Source organism: Xenopus laevis, chromosome 8S, assembly GCF_017654675.1.
Source record: "Xenopus laevis strain J_2021 chromosome 8S, Xenopus_laevis_v10.1, whole genome shotgun sequence".
NCBI classification, from domain to species: domain Eukaryota; kingdom Metazoa; phylum Chordata; class Amphibia; order Anura; family Pipidae; genus Xenopus; species Xenopus laevis.
Window position 1 is genome coordinate 102,289,911 of NC_054386.1, and position 23,035 is coordinate 102,312,945.

A 23,035-nucleotide genomic window follows, 5' to 3' on the forward strand; every position below is an offset into this window, starting at 1 on the left:
TCCCCTTATATATTTATATATAGTGATCATATCCCCCTTATATATTTATATATAGTGATCATATCCCCTTATATATTTATATATAGTGATCATATCCCCTTATATATTTATATATAGTGATCATATCCCCTTATATATTTATATATAGTGATCATATCCCCCTTAACTGTCTCTTCTCCAGTGTAACAATCCCAACTTGTCTTTCCCCATAACTGATCCCTTCCATTCCCTTTATCAGCTAAGTCGCTCTTCTCTGTACTTTCTCTATTTCATTACTGACCCAAAGCAAAGACACATGCAGTAAGCAAGGCTACATAAAAGCAATTGCTCATTACAAAGTAAAACCACTAATGGTTTAAGTGACCATTTCCCAGGAAAACTGGTTGAACAGCTGTTTGGGATTGAATGTAAAGTCATCATTGGGCAAAGGATACAGTAACACCTATAGGATACTTAATAATTCAGCAGTATTCTGGGAAACTATGAGACAAAGTATTAGATGCATGGCACTGACAACTACTTGCGAGTGTTTCATTGTACATATGTTGCGGCAAATTCACTAAAAGCCAAATTTTCAGCTCCGAAGGCTCCACCACACCTAGCGCCACTTCGTCAGGCGTAAATTCACTACACGAATTTACTAAAATGCAAAGTTGCATCTCTGCAGCCAAACGCTTAAGCATAAATTCATCAGCGCGAGCATTTCATAGCGAACTTTCGCTAACGCTCATTTCTGCCTAGTAAAACTTTGTAAGTACTCTTAGGTCAATTTGAATAGGGCGGGTACATATAGGTCACATATATAAGTGTCTTTATTGGAGATGTTGGTGCAAATGCTGGAAGTGACCACTTATTATTACACATGTCCAAGGAAGCAAAATGAAGACAAAAGATCCTCTAATGTCCTAGACATAAGCCCACCCTAAAACAAATGTGGCATGCCCCTCAAATGTTAAAAAAATGTTAAAACAAAAGTTTTTAATCAATAATAATTATAAGACTACAGAAAAAATTCCAGCGTTTTTATTTTTTAACAATTTTTTATGATTTTCCAGCATACAAGATATAATGTCACAGACATAAGATTGAGGAGGATTTGGCTTCATCTTATCAGTTTGCCAGGTCTAAGGTGGCGAAGGAAACTCTGGCGAAAGAGTTAGGGGCCGATTCACTAACTTCGAGTGAAGGATTCGAAGTAAAAAAACTTCGAATTTCGAAGTGTTTTTTGGGCTAGTTCGACCTTCAAATGGGCACCTTCGACCTTCGACTACGACTTCGAATCGAAGGATTCGAACTAAAAATCATTCGACCATTCGATAATCGAAGTACTGTCTCTTTAAAAAAAGCTTCGACCCCCTAGTTCGCCATCTAAAACCTACCGAACGCAATGTTAGCCTATGGGGAAGGTCCCCATAGGCTTTCCTAAGTTTTTTTGATCGAAGGATATTCCTTCAATCGTTGGATTAAAATCCTTCGAATCGAATGATTCGAAGGATTTAATCGTTCGATCGAAGGAATAATCCTTCGATCGTTCGATCTGCGCTAAATCCTTCGACTTCGATATTCGAAGTCGAAGGATTTTAATTCCCAGTCGAATATCGAGGGTTAATTAACCCTCGATATTCGACCCTTGGTGAATCGGGCCCTTAAAGTTCTGTCAAATTCATTGTCCAATGTCCCTGCAGACGGTATTTCTGGCGAATTTTCGTTATCGACGGCCACTTCCCCCCTTAAGTAAATCTGCCCTGCCCTGGAGTTTAATAAAAACATTTCTTTTGGCCAACGCATGGTCATCATGGATTTTATTATAGAAATCAATTAGGACAGAAAAGCTACAGTATATAGTTATTATCAGAGGATTAAGTACATCCATGATCAGTATTACACCTACAATGTCATTTCTCAAACAGAAAATGAATAGAGCAGATATATTTACTATCCAGTTTATTAGCCTGGGCTTGGAGAAGAGGAGGTCCACACTACGGACCCTTAGGACGGAAGTAGAATTGAAGGCTTCAACAAACAGAGAGCTGCTGAAGAAGGTCCTGGAATAAAAGCGAGGTTCTAACCTACGAGACATAAGGCTGAAGGGATGGTGGGTAGTATAGTAGCCCTATGATATACTTATCACACAAGGCCAAATGCCAGTCAGCTAATCAGAATTCAGGTTATAAAAGTGAAAGCACTGGTTGGAATGCATTTGGCTTACCGTATATACTGGAGTATAAGCCGTCCCAAGTATAAGCCGAGGTACCTAATTTTACCTCCAAAAACTGGGAAAGCTTATTGACTCGAGTATAAGCCTAGGGTGAGAAATGCAGCAGCTTCTGGTAAGTTTCAATCAAAAAATTGAGGGTTTCTGCTCCCATTGGAGGTGCCGGCGTCTCGTTTTTGGATGCCGGCGACCATTCTTGGACGCCGGCGAATATTCTTGGAGACTATTCTTGGACGCCGGCGACTACTCTTGGACGCCGGCGACTACTCTTGGACGCCGGCGACTACTCTTGGACGCCGGCGACTACTCTTGGACGCCGGCGACTACTCTTAGACGCCGGTGACCGTTTTTGCGTTTTTTTTTTTTTTGACCCGAGTATAAGACGAGGTAGAGTTTTTCAGCATATTTTGGGGGCTGAAAAACTCGGCTTATACTCGAGTATATACGGTACTCTGCTGTCCCTGGCTACAGTTCTAGAGCAACAAGGAATCTGCTTAAACAAGTGATTGGTTTAGTTCATTTATATTAAGTTGTGCACTTTCATATGATATCAAGCATGAAGGTTCATTAAAGGAAAAATCCTGGTTCCTTTGTTCCTCTTGAACATTAACAGAACCGAATGCCTTCAAAATTGTGGAGAGCAAAAGGACACATCTTCTAAAGGAGCAGAGAGAAATCCAGGTCTCCATTATGTTTCAAGGGTTCTCTGTCTCTGAAACAAACAACTCTTGGTAGAGAGGGGGGAATCTCTCCCACGCAATGCCGGGATACATCTGCCGGAAAATATTCAGCTTCTCCATATGCAGCTGACAGATGCTGAGCAGTCTCCCCTTTTGTGGAAGCTGGAAGAGAAATATACAGTAAATATTAATGAGGATTAAATAACTTTTAATTGTGGGTTATGAAGGAAATCGAGAACCTTTCTACAGTGTTCAAGATGTTGCTCAAATAATTAACATTGGAGTTGAAAAAATAAACAGCTGCGACTATTGTGCATCTCTGAGCATCACTCACCTACATTAGGAGTAAAAAAAAAACAAAAAGATTTCGTTAGTTGCATGAAAAGATAACTCTATGAGACGTAGGAATCTCTCACCGATGAAGGAAAGGTCAATGGGGTTTGGGAAGCTTTACACCCCTGTAGGAAAGACTTGCAAGGTTAAAGTAGCAGTGTTCTTGTGATGGAGCGGCTTTTGGGGTATGAGATTACCCTAAATTCATTACAAAGAGACCTATGAGGTTTGTGGCGCTCTATGCACAGTAAGGAGAGACATGCAAAGCTTGGAAGCTTTGTATACATGAAGGAAAGACCTCTGCACTTTGGGGGAGCTGTGTAGCAATGACCAAGAAATGTGTGAAGTTTGAGGACCTCTGTAGAGAGAGAACCCCATGCAGATTAGGGAGCTCTGTACCAATGAAGAAGGGACTTTGAAGAGTTTCAAGAGTTCTGCACTAATGATGGAGAAACTTGTGTGATCTATATTTATGTAGAAGTTTGGTAAACTACTAATGAAGACGATATTTGAGAGGCTTAAGGAGCTCTGTGCATGTAAAAGATAAACATGAGTGACAGAGCTAAGAGTTAAGGCATTCTGCACCCATGAAGGAGAAAGCAGGGAATTTGGGGAGCTCTCTAAGCATGAAGAAACATTGTGTGGTATTTTTAAGCCTTGCATCTACGAATAATAGACCTAAAAGCATTGGGGATATTGGACCCATAAGTAAAGACTTGTAGTGTTTGTGAATGTCTTCACCCATCAATGAGATACTTGTGGGTTGGAGAGCTCTGCACCCATTGAGTAAAAACCTGTATAGTTTGGTGAACTCTGCACCATTCAAAAAAGATACATGTGAGGTTTGGGGAACTGTGTACCCATGAATGACAGAGCTGTGAGAGTTAGGGAGATGTCTGTCCATGAATGACACAATGAGGTTTAGCTTCAGGGAACTATACACCAATGAAGGAGAGACATAAGGTTTAGAAGATCTGTGCCCATGAAGGAGATGTTTGTGAGGTTAAGAAGGTTAAGAGAGCTGCTCTATACCTCTTATCTATTAAAGAGAGTACTGAGACAGGATAGTCTGTCACCTTGCAAAGAATAGATTCTCGACGAGTCCTTCTCAACATTTGTCTGAAGGATAATTCTAGTTTCACATGGAGACGCTCTACCTTTTCTTTTTCTTGTAGCCAGGGCTGGCCTGGAAAATAGAAAAAAAAGGTAAGGCAAATCTGGTTCCCACACTTCTAACACACATCTAATGTTCAACATAGGCATTTTGTAAGACTTCATTCAATTTACATTAAGGGGCAAATTCATCAAGGGTCGAATTTCGAGGGGTTAAATCCCTCGAAATTCGAGTGGGGAATAGAATCGAATAGGCAATTTGGGTGAATTTATGCGCTGGCGAATAGTCGAATTGGCGAATATTCGCCAGGCGAATAGGCGCTCGATCGAATATTCGCTCGAAGGATTTTCATTCGCTCGAATGCCTTTTTATTCGATCAAAAACTTGGAAAACAAGCCTATCGGACTTTCCCATAGGCTTTTAAAGCAATTCGGTAGGTTTTAGGTGGCGAAGTAGGCAGTCGAAGTATTTTTAAAAGAGACAGTACTTCGACTATCGAATGGGCGAATAGTACCAGCGTTTTTGCGCTCGATCCAGTACTTCGACTATCGAATGGCCTATAGTCGCAGCGTTTTTGCACTCGATCCATTCTAATCATTCTACTCAGGCGAATTTACGGCAATTCGATAGTCGAGGAGCACAAAAATTCAAAGTTTTTTTACTTCGAATCCTTCACTCGAAGTTAGTGAATCGGCCCCCTAAATGATTAGTTATGTGCTAGAGTTGAGGACAGGAAACCTTTTAATATATTAAAGTAATTAATACTTAATTTACTTTATTGTTACCCCCACACTTTAGATTATTTTAGCTCACCCCATGGTTCACCTGTTTCTTATTTACTTATTCCCCACCCAATGACACTGTGCAGAAGATAAATAATACACAACGACCTGCGCTAGTCCGGGGTCATACATCGCCATTAGTTTCTAGGCTAAGGATTATGGCTGCACTTATTGGACTTTAAATAAGTTGTCATTATATAGTGAATAAAGTACCCCCTCTTGTAAAATATAAGGATATTATTAGTTACCGAGGAGTTTCATGACCATATAAAAGTACGAGGCCGAAGGCCGAGTTATACAGGTCATGGAACTCCGAGGTAACTTCTAATATCCTCATATTTTACAACTGGGGGTACTTTATTTATTATAATACACAAGTTTCAGTGAGTCATGTGACAGAAATGACATCAGAACTCACCGTTTATAACTGATGACATCAGAACTCACCGTTTATAACTGATGACATCAGAACTCACCGTTTATAAGGATATAATTTACAGGATATTCATGGCTTTTGTGTATTATAAACAGTTTCAGTCTGTCTATAGTGAACACAATGGCTGCACTCGTGTCAGTGATATGGGGAACAGGAGAGTGTACTTGATGTGAGGCCAACAGCCTGTGGAAAAGCTTTATGGCCTAATATAATAAATATCAGACACATCGGAGAGTGGAGAGAAACAGTGGCGAGTTCTTACTTGGATCCAGAAGAATGATGGAGCTGAAGACGGCCATTTCATGTTCAGATAGATTCAGAGCACACAATGAATGGCACAAGTCAAACATGGCGCTAATGAGGTCATTGCAGCCTGTAGGAAGAAAAAAGAAATGATGTCATACATTAGGGGGCCGATTCACTAACTTCGAGTGAAGGATTCGAAGTAAAAAAACTTCGAATTTCGAAGTGTTTTTTGGGCTACTTCGACCATCGAATGGGCTACTTCGACCTACGACTACGACTTCGAATCAAAGGATTCAAATGAAAAATCGTTCGACTATTCGACCATTCGATAGTCGAAGTACTGTCTCTTTAAAAAAAACTTCGACCCCCTAGTTCGGCAGCTAAAACCTACCGAAGTCATCGTTAGCCTATGGGGAAGATCCCCATAGGCTTTGCCTAACTTTTTTTGATCGAAGGATTATTCCTTCGATCGTTGGATTAAAATCCTTGGAATCGTTCGATTCGAAGGATTTAATCGTTCGATCGAAGGAATAATCCTTCGATCGTACGATCGTAGTATTTGCGCTAAATCCTTTCGACTTCGATATTCGAAATCGAAGGATTTCAATTCCTAGTCGAATATCGAGGGGTAATTAACCCTCGATATTCGACCCTTGATAAATCAGCCCCTAGGCATCTCTTATACTTTCTGTAGATCCCTTAGTACTAATTCCAAACATCTTCATTTGTCAGAGACGCCGTGCCAGTGCAGTTCTGCTGCCGACCAGAAATATAATGTATATAAGTCAACACATTGGGGCTCATTTATCAACACTGGGCAAATTTGCCCATGGGCAGTAACCCCTGGAAACCAATCAGATTGCTGCATTTATTATTCTACTTGCAGCTGGCTTTAAAAAGCTAATCACTGATTGGTTGCTATAGGTACCTGCCCATGGGTAAATTTGCCCAGTGTTGATAAATGAGCCCCATTGTATAATTACCCATGTCAGGGTCACTCTATCAGTTCAGTAATACTGTATCATACACGTGTTTTTACCAATCGGAACGTGCAGGATTCCTGCGTCTCACCGAGTGATTGGAAAAGTTCCAGAGGAGCATATTTGCCTTCAAAATATATGGTGCTGTTGTAGCAGTTGAAAGCGCGGCTCATTCTAATAAGGAGCAGCTCCATAGCGCCTACAAGAAATGCACAAACGTTATTTAAAATGCAATATGGAGATCAATATACACACATGAGACTCATGATCTGTTCCCAAGAGTAAAACAGGCATCATTCCACATATGAAGAAGAGACCTGTGAGGTGTTAGAGTGCTTTTCTAAGCAGTTTGTTAATTAACAATTACTTTTTTTCCAATTCAGAGCTTTGCACACTTTCATTAAATATGATTATAATTAATCTTGGAACAGCACTGCCTGCTGGTCAGTTCCAGTAACTACAAAAACAGCCAATTGTTGTGATGTTGATCTGCTTAGGAAGGAGATGGAAAAGGACAACGGAGGCTTCTCATCTCTGTTTTCCTTCTGAAGGTTTATCTCTTTGACTGTACAGTTACAGGAACTGACCAGAAGGTGTCTCTGCTGTTAAGTAATTAATTTTATTGGCAGTTAATACAAACTTAAATAGCACAGAAACTGAAAAAATTATAACTTGCAAAAGTGAGCCTGAACAATTTTACATAAACATGAAAAGGTTTAATTATTTTTTAAGGAGAGACCTAGGAGGCTTAAGGTGAGGTTTGGAATAATATGTGCCTATGAAGGACAGAGCTCTGAGGGATGGAAAGCTCTATACACATGAAGAAAAGACCAGTAATGTTTTGGGACTTCTGAAACCATAAAATAGACAGCTCTGAAGTTTAGGTGGTCGTGAATCATGAAAACAAGACCTCCATGAGTTGGGAAGACATTTACCCATGAAGAAGAGTCCAGTGAGGGTTGAGGAGCAATGTTCCCATGAAGGCAAGGCCTTTGTGTGTACCCTGTGCCCATAAAGGAGAGGCATATGAGGTTTGGGGAGCCCAGTATCCACAAAGAGAGACCTGTGAGGGTTGGGACTGTACCCATGAATGAGATAACGGTGAGGGTTGGGGAGGTTGGGGGTAATGGTCGAGGAGCTCTCTACCCATGAAAGATATACATGGGGGATTAAGAATCTGTAACTATAAAGGGGAGTCCTATAAGTATTGTGGTGTTCTTTATGAATTAGTGACCTGTTAGGGTTTGGCAAGAGAGATCTATTACGTTTCGGAATATTCTTAAAAAAAGAAAGGGCTAGTTTTTTTTTCTTGAAAATGGTGAAGAAACACGAAGAGAAAAGAACAAAATGCAAGGTTACCAGCTTTCAGAAGAACGATCTGGTCATTGGGATTCAGTTCCAAGAAGCCATTAAGACGTTTGGCAAACTCTACAATATACTGGATGGCCTCGTTGATTTGACACACACAGCGTTCCCACATCTCGTCCAGGGTCTGCCCAAAAATATACACACAGGTGAATTCTCCTATGCCCCACCAAAACCTTCTCTATGATGCTATATTTGCACCGTTGTTTGAGAAATTAAATAGACTTTACAGGGGTTTGGAAGGATATTAAAGATGGCAGGGACATAACTGGAAGAAAGTAGACAGGCACATATGTAGCAAGAGTTTTTGTCTCTAAGCATCTCCAAATACCCTCTAAACCAGTGATCCCCAACCAGTAGCTCGTGAGTAACATGTTGCTCTCCAACACCTTGGATGTTGCTCCCAATGGCCTCAAAGCAGGTGATTATTTTTGAATTCCAGTCTTGGAAACAAGCTTTAATTGCATAAAACCCAAGTATAGTGCCAAGAAGAGACTCCTGTAGGCTGCCAGGGCTACCAAATGGCCAATCACAACCCTTATTTGTTACCCCAAGGGATTTTTCCATGCTTGTGTTGCTCCCCAAATCTTTTTACATTTAAATGTGGCTCACCAGTAAAAAAGGTTGGGGAACCCTGCTCTAAACCATCCAAGCATCTGCTCATTGGTGTTTATCACTGTGTTTGCCTCATGCCAACCCTGGGGGCGTTACCTTCTGTTGAAAGCTTTGTATTTCAGCTGGGCTAAATGCTTCCCATCTCCTCATTTGTAGACTCTCCTGGTGAAACTTACACGTCTCTTGGTGGGCACATACAACATTCTGCATGAGGAGGTCTGCAGGTGTGGAAGGAAATGTAAAATGAGAGTTGCGACTGCTCAGTGTGGTTGAAAGAGAGTCAAACTCAAAATGTAAGCAGGAGTCCCTTCTACTGTCCTCCCTCCCTTCTCCACAACTGAAGACGATCCTGCTTCTTCATTCTAAGTTGAAAATGCTGAGTTGCACAATGAGCTTGGTACCCATCAGGTCCTCTTCTCTCTGGTAAAGATTGATGACCAGCAGTATTTACTTTCGAAGATGTTCAGGTTCGAACACAAACCCCTTTCAATGGTCCCAGGGGAATGAAAGTTGAGCATCAGTCATGGCAACCACCAGTTGTGCAACTCTGCATTTTTGAAAGTTGTGCAGGGGGTGGAGCCAAACTACCATAATGGGGAGAGAGGAGGGTGACCGTAAGAGGGGACCTCTGCTTGAATTTAGGTTTTCTCTTTTTAATGGAAAGGTTTGTTTCCAAATGTCTGTAGAAGGACATACAGCTTGCTGCCAGTCCATAATACAAAGCAGTTTACCTTGGTTCTTGGCAATTGTAGTTCTGCAGCCTCTGGAGGGCTGACTAACCCTCTTGCTGTAATATATATAACCCTGAAATTTGATTTAATTATTTAACAGGATGCTGCCTCGCCTGGACTTATAATTAAATCCACACCTACATGGCTAATTAATTAATTTAGAGGTAGAGTGCAGGTTGCACTGGTATATATGCAACCAAATTCCCTTATCAAATTCTCGTTTAATACTAAGTGCTCTTAGGTAAGTGCAGATGCTGTGAACTTTGTGTTGTTCCTAGTGTTTATATAATATTCACTTACCATTGAGGAGCCAATGATTTGATAAGGAAAGTTGGCATCACTGGCGACAAAAATAATTCTTACATGGAATATTATTATTTAGGATACAGGCAGCTCCCTCCCCCAATAATAGCTTGGGAGGAGCATGACCCCTGACCCTTCCCTGCACTTATATACTAACAATTAATGCAGCATAAAATATACCACTTTTCTAGAATGAAATTCCCTGTATATAAATACCTATGTCAGCACTTGGACATTTACTGGTTAGACTCCGTGGAACATGGAGGACTGCAGTTAAAATTGCCCAGACCCCTACAGTATTAACAGCTCCATCCTTAAAGGGATACTTTCATGGGAAAAACATTTTTTTTCAAAATGAATCAGTTAATAGTGCTGCTCCAGCAGAATTCTGCACTGAATTCCATTTCTCAAAAGAGCAAACAGATTTTTTTTATATATATGTTTGAAATCTGACATGGGGCTAGACATATTGCCAATTTCACAGCTGCCCCCAGTCATGTGACTTGTGCTCTGATAAACTTCAGCCTCTCTTTACTGCAAGTTGGAGTGATATCACCCCCTCCCTTTCCCCCCAGCAGCCTAACAACAGAACAATGGGAAGGTAACCAGATAGCAGCTCCCTAACACAAGATAACAGCTGCCTGGTAGATCTAAGAACAACACTCAATAGTAAAATCCAGTTCTCACTGAGACACATTCAGTTACATTGAGTAGGAGAAACAACAGCCTGCCAGAAAGCATTTCTCTCCTAAAGTGCAGGCACAAGTCACATGACCTGGGGCATCTGGGAAACTGACAAAATGTCTAGCCCCATGTCAGATTTCAAAATTAAATATAAAAAATTAACTGGTTCATTTTGAAAAAAAATTTTTTTCCCATGACAGTATCCCTTTAATGGTGGCCATGACTAGTGTAGAAGAATATGTGCAGTAAATGGCACTGGCCACCTAATACTGGTGGAGCAGGAGATGTTATACCAACCCATGTACTTACCCAGCTCTACAGCAGAATTCAGACGGTCTAATATAATGCAGCTGGAAAAGTTTGGGCTCCCATAACATTCCGGACTCTGGATAGAGGGAGGAAGTCTTTGAAAGGTGTTTAGCCTTAAATGCTCAAGGTAAGGCTGATGGTCTCTAAGATAAGACTTTCGGCTCACCGTCTCTGTCTGTAGTTTCTCTGGGTGGCAATTCTGGACTAAAGGATGAGTTCTGGGCCCTGGGCATGGCCGAGCTGAACAGGCAGTGTCCCATTTGCCATGTCCAGTCCATGAGACAGATACAAAGGGTGCTGGCAGCTCAGAAGATGAGGGAAGATCAATCATGTCTCCTTGGGTATCAGCACTGAAGGGAATTAAGTGAGGCTGCATCTCAGCTTGCAAAAGATCCCTCTGCTTCTTAGACATGCGCCCAAACTTCACGGCTACAATGGAAAGTTGAAAGCTGAGGTCTTTTAGTGGAATCTCTAGTACACAAAAACAATTGGCATAAATTCCCTGCCAGAACCATAGTTCCTCTGCTTAACTCTAGGCTCCAGGAGGAGTTTTGAGTCCTGTTTAAACACAGTGTAGTGTGCTAACAGTCCAATCAAAGCATGGTGTGAGTGTGTTCCTCACCATGGCCCCAGAAATAATTCAATTAACTCATGTGATTTCTACAAGCAGGGAACCAGGCCCTATCCATGACTTACTAGATAAAGGTTAATGAATCAGGCCAATTGGTAGGACTTTGTTTTGTGCAAGACTGGCTTCAGAACATCCTGGGTCTGTGATGGAAATCAGTTGTTTGCACAATACATATTGTGTCGTCACTTTCCTGCCCCCCTGCTCACAAGAGCCCCCATTAGCCAAAAGAGACATCCTGTGGTTGCCCGGGGACATGGATAGTTGGGTGACCCAAATTCTCACCCACAATCACCTAAACAACAAAGAATTTGTGCAATGAAAATGTCTTTGTGATGATTTAGATATGTGTTTACCAATGAAGTGCTCACATTCTCTCATCAAACAAGGGGAAGAATATTGGCCCCTGACGCATTGGTTGGGAAATATTTAAGTCTCCTATCCCAAAGATACTGTAGAAATCAACATCATGAAGAGGGAGGCCTATAAATAGGAACAAACCTGCAAAACTTTGGGACCCACTCTAACTGTGCATTATTATGAATATGTGAGCAAGCGTGTCAATTCCAATTCATTTCTCCATTTTTTGGGGTTGAGAAAAGAGAAAATCAATGAAAGATTAAATTTCAGAATGGAGAGAAGAGCAAGCATAAAATGAATGGAGAGAAGAGTGGGAGAAAGTGGAAGGAATAATAAGAGAGCAGATGGTCAGAAGAAGTATATTAAGAGGGAGGAGAAGATTGAGGTGATGATGGAGAAAGAATCAGAAGGGTGAAGATCAAGAGAAGAAGTAAGAGAGATGGGAATGCAAAATAAAAATAAAGAAATAAAATAGAGGGGGGAAGTTGAAACGTAAAGCTAATGAAATGAAAAGAGCAAGGTAAGTTGAGAAGAGAAACTGAAGAAAAAAAGTGAGAAGTTACATGGGATGGTGTAGAGAGAAGATGAATTTCTTTGGAGGACAGGCATGTTCAGTAGCATGGCCCTGGGTGTGTGGGGCTGATAGACTACTTGTCTCACCTTCCCGTGACATGCCCAGAGCTAAACATTTCTGCAACCGGCAGTGCTGGCAACGGTTCCGGCTGGAACGATCAATGTGGCAGCTTTGCTGTTGGCTGCACGAGTAAATCAACTTTCCATGCTGGCTCCGCCGGAAAAATCCCTATGGTAAAATAGAGGTCAAGTAACAGTCTCCCACATTGCTGAGAAAAGGTAAAAGGTGTTTATTTATTATTTAATGTGTTTTCTCTTAAATGTAAAGTACAGTATGAGGCTATAGCTTGTTATACACAGAAAGATCTTCTCAGGGTGCTTGTATTTATATATATGGGAGGATGAGGGTATAGCTTATTGTGTGCCCAGAACATTCCTTCTCTGTATATTTGTATTTATACATATGGGAGGAGGAGGTGCCATATTGATTCCCTTAGACAGTACAGTATGAGGGTATAGCTTATTGTGTGCCCAGAACATTCCTTCTCTGTATATTTGTATTTATACATATGGGAGGAGGAGGTGCCATATTGATTCCCTTAGACAGTACAGTATGAGGGTATAGCTTATTGTGTGCCCAGAACATTCCTTCTCTGTATATTTGTATTTATACATATGGGAGGAGGAGGTGCCATATTGATTCCCTTAGACAGTACAGTATGAGGGTATAGCTTATTGTGTGCCCAGAACATTCCTTCTCTGTATATTTGTATTTATACATATGGGAGGAGGAGGTGCCATATTGATTCCCTTAGACAGTACAGTATGAGGGTATAGCTTATTGTGTGCCCAGAACATTCCTTCTCTGTATATTTGTATTTATACATATGGGAGGAGGAGGTGCCATATTGATTCCCTTAGACAGTACAGTATGAGGGTATAGCTTATTGTGTGCCCAGAACATTCCTTCTCTGTATATTTGTATTTATACATATGGGAGGAGGAGGTGCCATATTGATTCCCTTAGACAGTACAGTATGAGGGTATAGCTTATTGTGTGCCCAGAACATTCCTTCTCTGTATATTTGTATTTATACATATGGGAGGAGGTGCCATATTGATTCCCTTAGACAGTACAGTATGAGGGTATAGCTTATTGTGTGCCCAGAACATTCCTTCTCTGTATATTTGTATTTATACATATGGGAGGAGGAGGTGCCATATTGATTCCCTTAGACAGTACAGTATGAGGGTATAGCTTATTGTGTGCCCAGAACATTCCTTCTCTGTATATTTGTATTTATACATATGGGAGGAGGGAGGTGCCATATTGATTCCCTTAGACAGTACAGTATGAGGGTATAGCTTATTGTGTGCCCAGAACATTCCTTCTCTGTATATTTGTATTTATACATATGGGAGGAGGAGGTGCCATATTGATTCCCTTAGACAGTACAGTATGAGGGTATAGCTTATTGTGTGCCCAGAACATTCCTTCTCTGTATATTTGTATTTATACATATGGGAGGAGGGAGGTGCCATATTGATTCCCTTAGACAGTACAGTATGAGGGTATAGCTTATTGTGTGCCCAGAACATTCCTTCTCCCTTATTTAGCCCAGAACAAGCCAGTACCAGGGTTTCATACCTTACATCCCTCACAGGTAATGACACCGTAGTGGATCCCCGATGACTTATCTCCGCAAATCTTACACGGAATCACTTCAATCTGAGCTACGGGGGGGAGAGGGCGGGATAAAGACACAATAAGTAACAATAGTGGGGAGATAGATTCTTGCAATTGTTTGTTTCTTGAACATTTCCACTGACAAACCCACTACAAGGGAGACCTCCCACCGTCTGACTGTGCAGATATTGCATCGATAATTCCACAACATCGTTTTTGACTCTATCACTGGCACAGCCCACTATCATTAGAGTTCTGCGAAAGTTCTCTCCCTTATTGAAATCTTATTGAAAAGGAGGTTCGCAGAAATCTAACTATTAAAGGGAAAGTAAAGGCAATATTAAAATCCTATGGCATGTAGAGAAAATGTAATTCTAAGCAACGTCCCCAGATAGTTGCGCTATCGTTACTGCGCCAAGCAAAAGCGAAGTTTCGTTAGCGTTGACTAATTTGCATATGGCGGGAAGTTAAAGTACAATGGACGTATATGTTGCAGCAAATACATTACACTACACAAGTCCAGGGAACCTTAATAAAATAAAATAGAGTTGTTATATTGCCCTACACATGAGCCCACTGTATAGTTTATGTGCCATATCTTAGGAAATGTAGGGGGGAACCTGGGTACCCAAAAAAAATTTTATGCACTTTTGCAGCCTGTCACCCTGAAAAAGTGGAAAGACGCCTGCGTTTTTTGGGACATTTTTCAACATAAAGATTGAGGAAATCCTATACACTCGATTGCACTTCGCCTGATCTGAGGTGGTGAAGGCAAGTTTGGCGGAACAGCTAACGTTCAGTAAAATTCGCATTTGCGCAGTTACGTCCGTTCGCCAGATCGCAAATTCGCCTGCGTTAGAGTGCAAAGTTGCGCTAGTGTCGATCTCTTTTGCTAGCGAAGTTACGCCTGTGCCCCGTTAGTAAATCGTCAAAGGACCGAAATGACATCATGTTGGCGCATTATCACTTCACACTTTAGTAAATTTGCCCCTAAGTTTGAAAGCAATATCTGTCTGGTTATTTTCTACTCCTGCACTGCTGATCCTGACTCATGAAACAATAAAGCAGACATTAACTGACAGTATCAGACTTGAGGTCCACCAGGGCTTCTGCCACAGGGCCCCCCATGCCCCCTACTTGTCACCACCCCCCTAGTGGCCCCCCATCACAAAGTGCTGGCCCTAGACAGGATATTTCAGAAGCTGCCCCCCCCGGGTGGCAGTTGTGTAAGTCTAGGTTTTTCTGTGGGTGTGAAACAAAGCTGAGCGAGAGGCGACATCTCACTCTGAGTCACAATGACAAACCTGCGGCCACATATTATTACTCAGGAGCCTCTCTCAGCCACGGCTGCCGGTAACTCTCCCTTTTATCTGCCCCATCCTGACGGGAAGCCTGAGCCCTAGAAAAGGTCAACCACATCCCAGCACTCGAGGAGCGAGACCTCCAGCCACAGCCCCCCTGCTCTCCATCCCCCCTGAGCTCTCACCCCAAGGTGCTACGTCCTCCTCATCTGTTACTGGGGCACCTGGCTCAAAACTCAATAAATAATGGTACTGACCCATTCTAACTAATAACCAGTGTCTCTACACTCTCCAACCTTCCCTTAGCCAGTGTGTATATAATAACATACACACACTTAGTTACACTCTTAGTTACACTCTTAGTTACATAATAGATGACTTTGAACAAAGACTCAAGGTCAACATGTTGTCCAAATAAAACCTGCCCAACTGCTAGTGATGATACAGCATTGGACTGGGCTTGTTGGTTCCACTCGGTAATGGTTAAAATGTTATCTTTCCTTGTCTGCTTCCTATTTCTCTTCTGATATATCTTTTTATCCTTCTGTGTATTTCTCTTCTTCTCCTCTTCTATCCATGCCAACTGTTTGGCCTTACTCTCCCCCATCCTCCCTCTTCTCTCCTCTTCTATATTTCTCCTCTCCCCCATTTGTCTCTCTGCTCCCCTAACCCCCTTTCCCTTCTCTCCTTCTGTCTCTCATCCCCTCTCCTTTCCTTTTCTCCCCCAACTGTTTGGCCTTACTCTCCCCCATCCTCCCTCTTCTCTCCTCTTCTATATTTCTCCTCTCCCCCATTTGTCTCTCTGCTCCCCTAACCCCCTTTCCCTTCTCTCCTTCTGTCTCTCATCCCCTCTCCTTTCCTTTTCTCCCCCAACTGTTTGGCCTTACTCTCCCCCCATCCTCCCTCTTCTCTCCCCTTCTATATTTCTCCTCTCCCCCATTTGTCTCTCTGCTCCCCTAACCCCCTTTCCCTTCTCTCCTTCTGTCTCTCATCCCCTCTCCTTTCCTTTTCTCCCCCAACTGTTTGGCCTTACTCTCCCCCCATCCTCCCTCTTCTCTCCCCTTCTATATTTCTCCTCTCCCCCATTTGTCTCTCTACTCCCTAACCCCCTCTCCCTTCTCTCCTTCTGTCTCTCATCCCCTTTCCTTTTCTCCCCCAACTGTTTGGCCTTACTCTCCCCCATCCTCCCTCTTCTCTCCCCTTCTATATTTCTCCTCTCCCCCATCAGTCTCTCTACTCCCTAACCCCCTTTCCCTTCTCTCCTTCTGTCTCTCATCCCCTCTCCTTTCCTTTTCTCCCCAACTGTTTGGCCTTACTCTCCCCATCCTCCCTCTTCTCTCCCCTTCTATATTTCTCCTCTCCCCCATCGGTCTCTCTACTCCCTAACCCCCTTTCCCTTCTCTCCTTCTCTCTCTCATCCCCTCTCCTTTCCTTTTCTCCCCCAACTGTTTGGCCTTACTCTCCCCCATCCTCCCTCTTCTCTCCCCTTCTATATTTCTCTTGTCCCCTCTTCTTTTCTATTACCCCCCCAACTTTTTGATAGCTATATGTAAAGCATGTGTTCCCTCCTGAGCCTTATCTATTTGAGCCCAAACCCCTAATATTGCACTATAGGAAACAACATGGCAGCTCCCTCCCACACAGTATATATAAGTAGAAGTATAATTATAGTGACTACGGGAAGGGGTTCTGTAACTACATTTCCTGAAGGCATCCACTAAAAATATTAAAGAGACGGCGACAAAAAAATGGGGGAAATAAAAACCATTGTCACAACAAATTTGTGTACAATTGCCATATAAGTTTGGGTATGTTCAATATGGGAAATCATTCTCAGGAAATGCCTTGCAATTAACATTCACTACAATATCAGTGCGTCACATTCTGTCATTCAAACCACAGCCTGGTTGCTAATTAAGTGTGGCCCTAGCAACCAGATAAAGACCTGCAAAGGATATATAAGTGAGGATAGAATGTGTCAGCACACTATTGTCTCTTATAGTAACAGCTAACAGTCATATATAAAATATATACCGTTATATAGTCTATGTTCAAGTTACCCTTTATGTGTGCAAGAAGTGTCAGGGCTGCGGAGAACATAAAACACACCCCTGATCACTATCCCAGTGTATTTATAACTTGCACACCCACCCTCTAAGGATACACACTCGGGTGGGCCTCCCCCACAGGTGTCACAATGTAACTGTTTCAGTACTCTGAGACCTATCAGAGAGATAGAGACCCCCACACACCACATCAATGGGATCCAGATGCTGGGGGGGGGGGGGGTAAGAGATAACAACAGGGTGATGTGTGACGGAGCAGAAATGTGACATTTTAGGATTTCCCTGTAACATGGGAATTGAGGCAAAACTAATAATAATGTTTTTTTCATCTGAACAACAGCATGGCCCCACTCTGGTATGAGTAAACTCTACTACACACTTTGTCCTGTCTCTTGCTCTACTACACACACTCTATTTTACTACATACACACACTCCTGGCTCTTGCTCTATAACACACACTCTTTCCTTGTTCTTGCTCTACTTCACATACTCGTTCCTAACTCTTACTCTACTACACAAACTCTACCGTGACTCTTACTCTAATACACATACTCTGTCCTTTCTCTTGCTTTACTACACACACTCTTTCCTGGTTCTTGCTCTACTAAACACACTTGCTTCCTGATCTGCGACTCTTTCCCTTCTCTCCATCCTCCGTCTTCTGTCCCCTCCTATATTTTTCATCTCCTCCCGAACCCCTTTTCTCTTCCCCCATCTTCTATCTATCATCATCTAGCTATCATCTATCTATTCTCTATCTATTTATCATCTATCTATTCTCTATCTATTTATCATCTATCTATCTATCCATCTATCTCTCTATCTATCTATCTATCTATCTATCTATCTATCTATCTATCTATCATCAGATATCATCTATCATCTATCTATCATCATCTTTCATCATCTGTCTATCTATCAATCATCAGATATCATCTATCTATCATATATCTATCTATTTATCATCTATCTATCTATCATATTTAATTATCTATTCTCTATCTATCTATCATCTATCTATCTATCTATCTATCTATCTATCTATCATATTTAATTAACTATTCTCTATCTATCTATCTATCTATCTGTCTATCTATCTATCTATCATATATTTATTTATCTATTCTCTATCTATATGTCTGTCTTTCTATCTACCAGTTCCCTCCCAAGCTGCCCCACTCCCCTATAATCCCTCTGTTTTCCCTCCCTATTCCCTCATAAATCTCCTTCAGTAACTAATTATCACATTGCTGCCCTGTTTATTGTTCTTATTCACACAAACTTTAAGCCCAGCACTATTACCCACTATCCTGTGTATGTCCTCTTCTAAATGGTTTCACTTGTAATCGCATAGGCCGTGCTATGAGTTTTTTGTTTTTGAGGTAACTAATTCAGTGATTAATTTCCTTTCTTAAATACCATTCATATAGCATTTATTTTATTTTTTCTCAGTGTGAAAAGTTTATTTATGTTCTACGTGAATTAAAAACTGAATTTATAAAAATTGTTTTTGGAAGATAGAAGTAAATATCAGTGTTATAACAATAGAATTTCAGTCCTTTCCATATTAAATTTCCTATTGTTTTGATTTAATTTTTTTTCCATCAACAAGAATTTTAATCAACAGCCCCCCTAAAAATTAATTATAATATATGAAATACAATAAGTGAAAAATGCAATAGTAAACCTATTGTTCACACACACTTAATGCACGTGCATTATTTTTACACAAACAGTTTTGAATTATCCTTTAATTATTTGACACTATATGAAATGATTGATTCTCTTTTATATAATTACAATGATTAATTATAAACTTTACACTGCAGTAAATTACTTGGTCTGAAGTCTCTGGAAAAATTTACTTTTAGATTTTACCCACCGGGAAAAATACAGAACTAATTTTACAGCTCTGTTTGAGTGCTCTCTTTTTAAAAAAAAACAAAAAAACACTAAAAAGGTGACTTCTAATTAAAAGCAGAATTCCTAATTATAGACATTCTCACAAGGGCATCGTCTAGATGTCTATTTGGCTGAAATGACTTTTTCTTTCAAGCAACATTCAGCAATTTGCTGCGTTTCTTCTCACACGTAGGAAAGAAAGTGAAAACAAATTCTTAAAAAGAGTTTATAGAATTTAGGTTTTCACCTTTTGGTCCAACAAATTATCTTTAGTGTCCCAAAATAAATCTAAACAGTCAACTGCTTTTATATTGAAACTACATTCACAAAATATTTTTATCACTGGTCTGGACAGATCACAGGATTTTGTTTGGAGAAAGTTAATGCAATTTCAGTTTTTTTGTATCAATGCCATTTTTGTTATTTTGTGACAGTAAAAACTCAGTAAAAATGGACCATTTTTAATTCATCTAAATGCTAATTTTAATATTTAATAATGAGTATAATGAAATGCAAATTTGAATATATATTATTATAAACATGTTGTAACGTTGATTTCCCGCCTCTAGTGATATTTTTTAAATTATAATTGACGTTTATATAACATTTTACAAATAAAAACTGCAGTATCATTAAAGAGGTGAAAAAATATTATCCATTTTAATAGTTTTTTAAGTTATAAAATAAAATCAAATAATTGCATTTAATTATAAATTGCTAAAAAAAAGATCAGTGTCGTCACCTTGTGACATTTACAAATTATTAGCAGAGAAATGATTTAGAGAGAGAATTATATTATAGAGTGAGAATTATAAAAGAGTTGATAAATGATCACGATGTTACATTTACTATAGGACCAGTTTAGAAAGGTGACCAGCGATGGCATTGTAAAACATGATATATTGAATTATTATGTGGAATAAAATGTAGGGTAACATGCCGCAAACCTGAAAAACTGTATATTTTATAAAGTAGTGGAAAGCCCCCATTTAGAATATGCAGTAAAAAAATGTCGGTCTTAGAAAGGTGCATTATGGGACAAGAAAGAGAAAACTAGTAAAGGGAATAGAGATCTTATTTATGGAGGATGGCTGGTCAAGTTGGGATTGTTGGAGGAATCATTACTTAAAGGGACTAAGACCCATTTGTAGAGTTAGGGGCTGATTCACTAAGGGTCGAATATCGAGGGTTAATTAACCCTCGATATTCGACTAGGAATTGAAATCCTTCGACTTCGAATATCAAAGTCGAAGGATTTAGCGCAAATACTGCGATCGTACGATTGAAGGTTTAAAATCCAACGATCGAAGGAATATCCTTCGATCAAAAAAAATTAGCCAAGCCTATGGGGACCTTCCCCATAGGCTAACATTGACTTCGGTAGCTTTTAGATGGCGAACTAGGGGGTCGAAGTTTTTTTTAAAGAGACAGTACTTCGACTATCGAATGTTCGAATAGGCGAACGATTTTTAGTTCGAATCGTAGTCGTAGTCGAAGGTCGAAGTAGCCCATTCGATGGTCGAAGTAGCCCAAAAAATACTTCGAAATTCGAAGTTTTTTTTATTTCGAATCCTTCACTCGCATTTAGTGAATCGGCCCCTATATAGTGTAAACTCCTTGGTGCACTAGAAAATCTTTCCAGAAGTCACAATTGAAATTAAAAGAAAGAAGAGGCTTCATTTTAAGGCGTGGAACAGCTTTTTGGAATTCTTAAACAGAAACATTAGATTTCAGTTTTAATTGTGAATTTCCATTTCTCTGTTCTATTATGTTGGATCGGTCTCCCTTTGCGCAACATAAAACACCCATGAAGTAATGGGGGCAGTTTACAGGTTGGTAATATAAACAGGTGGCACCTGAGGAAGGATATAGAATCTAGTTAAACACAATGTGATAAACCGCAATGCAAATATAGACCCCCCTACTGTATTTTCTTGTGCTTGTCTTGTCTACTCTCTTGTCCCCATAGTGACACATAATGAGATTGGTACAAAACAAACACCGTTTATGCCTCGTGAAACTGTAAGACTTTGTTATGATAAAGATCTTGGTGTGTTACACACAGTTGAAGTTCAGGGCCATTCCATGGCAAGGAAATGCACTCTAATAGGAAGGCACAAGTTTAGGGTGACCCTCATCATCAGCTACATAGACAGAGATATACAGAGACTCGTCCATAAAATACTAACCTCTGCCCATCTGTACAAGTCTATTTGTCCCCTTTCTGTGGATTTACTGAGGAAATTCAAACCACTTGACAAGAACGCAGAGTGTTATTCGCTCATTAACACAACATATTCCCTCCTTGTTCAGCAGCGAGAATGATCTACAAGATAAGAGACAGGGCTCTCCTTAATGTCATGGTCTTCCTGGCTTCTTCCTGTTGATTTGTTCTTTAATGTAAGTAGATCTTAATGTCAAACATCTCTTGCCCTATACTTTTTGATCATACATGGACCCAATTTCTCCTATTAAACAGCACCTTTCCTGATCTTAGGGACTCCATTGTTCATCCTTAAAGGGATACTGTCATGGGAAAAAAACGCATCAGTTAATAGTGCTGCTCCAGCAGAATTCTGCACTGAAATCCATTTCTCAAAAGAGCAAACAGATTTTTTTATATTCAATTTTGAAATCTAACATGGGGCTAGACATATTGTCAGTTTCCCAGCTGCCCCAAGTCATGTGACTTGTGCTCTGATAAACTTCAGTCACTCTTTACTGCTGTACTGCAAGTTGGACTGATATCACCCCCTCCCTTCCCCCCCCCAGCAGCCAAACAACAGAACAATGGGAAGGTAACCAGATAGCAGCTCCCTAACACAAGATAACAGCTGCCTGGTAGATCTAAGAACAACACTCAATAGTAAAATCCAGGTCCCACTGAGACACATTCAGTTACATTGAGAAGGAAAAACAGCAGCCTGCCAGAAAGCATTTCTCTCCTAAAGTGCACAAGTCACATGACCAGGGGCAGCTGAGAAATTGACAGAATGTCTAGCCCCATGTCAGATTTCAAAATTGAATATAAAAAAATCTGTTTGCTCTTTTGAGAAATGGATTTCAGTGCAGAATTCTGCTGGAGCAGCACTATTAACTGATTCATTTTGAAAGAATTTTTTTTTCCCATGACAGTATCCCTTTAACATAAGTGGCCTGTGTGCTCTTACTCTACCTTTCCCTCCTCAACATTAGTAAACTGAGATCTTTTAGACTAGTGATCCTATTTCTTCATCCATTATAGTATATTGAGCTAATTAACACACTGTCTCTGGTCTTATGGTTTAGTCTTCATCTCCAACCTTAACTACGTCATTGACCCCCGTTCATCTTACACAACAGATATCTCCATCCTTAACTTCATCATTCTTCTCAAAGCACATGAGTCTCTAAACAGCACTGAACCTCAACATTTTGCTGTATAACCCCCCGTGCACATCTCCTCAAGCCTATTTGTATCTCTTTTGTGTTGGTTTGAAGAGGAAATTCGCTGACGATGCACTGACAAGTATATAGAGAAGAGCAAGAATACCTTGTTGGAAGAACATCATCCCTTCTTATTTCTTGGCATGATCTACAGTCTAACACTGTACATTAGTCTACATTTACAAGGATCTCTCATTGCTTTTACATTGCAAGAATCCTTACCCAGGCTATGAGAGTAGACCTAAAAAGGGGAGCATATATATAGCACGCACCGTTCATACACCGATACCGAAAGTTC

General features: G+C 40.5%; 1 protein-coding gene across 1 annotated transcript; it reads right to left on the bottom strand.

The window, feature by feature from the left end:
* Positions 1-2,614: 2,614 nt before the first annotated feature.
* rorc.S (RAR related orphan receptor C S homeolog) lies at positions 2,615-21,788 on the bottom strand. The gene is made up of 10 exons (XM_018233589.2): positions 21,501-21,788; positions 14,003-14,088; positions 12,442-12,583; positions 10,794-11,222; positions 8,863-8,984; positions 8,146-8,278; positions 6,878-6,985; positions 5,823-5,933; positions 4,305-4,414; positions 2,615-3,057 (listed from the first exon to the last, which is right to left on the bottom strand). Exons 1-10 carry the CDS (start codon positions 21,508-21,510, stop codon positions 2,911-2,913), a joined length of 1,398 nt encoding a protein of 465 aa, XP_018089078.2. The 5' UTR covers positions 21,511-21,788; the 3' UTR covers positions 2,615-2,910.
* Positions 21,789-23,035: the final 1,247 nt, after the last annotated feature.

What these genes read in the sequence shown, in the direction of transcription:
- rorc.S (XM_018233589.2), bottom strand. An exon ending in GATCGTTCTTCTGAAAGCTG is followed by an intron (nt 6,986 to 8,145) that starts GTAACCTTGCAT and finishes CATTTCTTGTAG; the next exon opens with GCGCTATGGAGCTGCTCCTT. An exon ending in GGAACTTTTCCAATCACTCG is followed by an intron (nt 5,934 to 6,877) that starts GTGAGACGCAGG and finishes TTCTTCCTACAG; the next exon opens with GCTGCAATGACCTCATTAGC.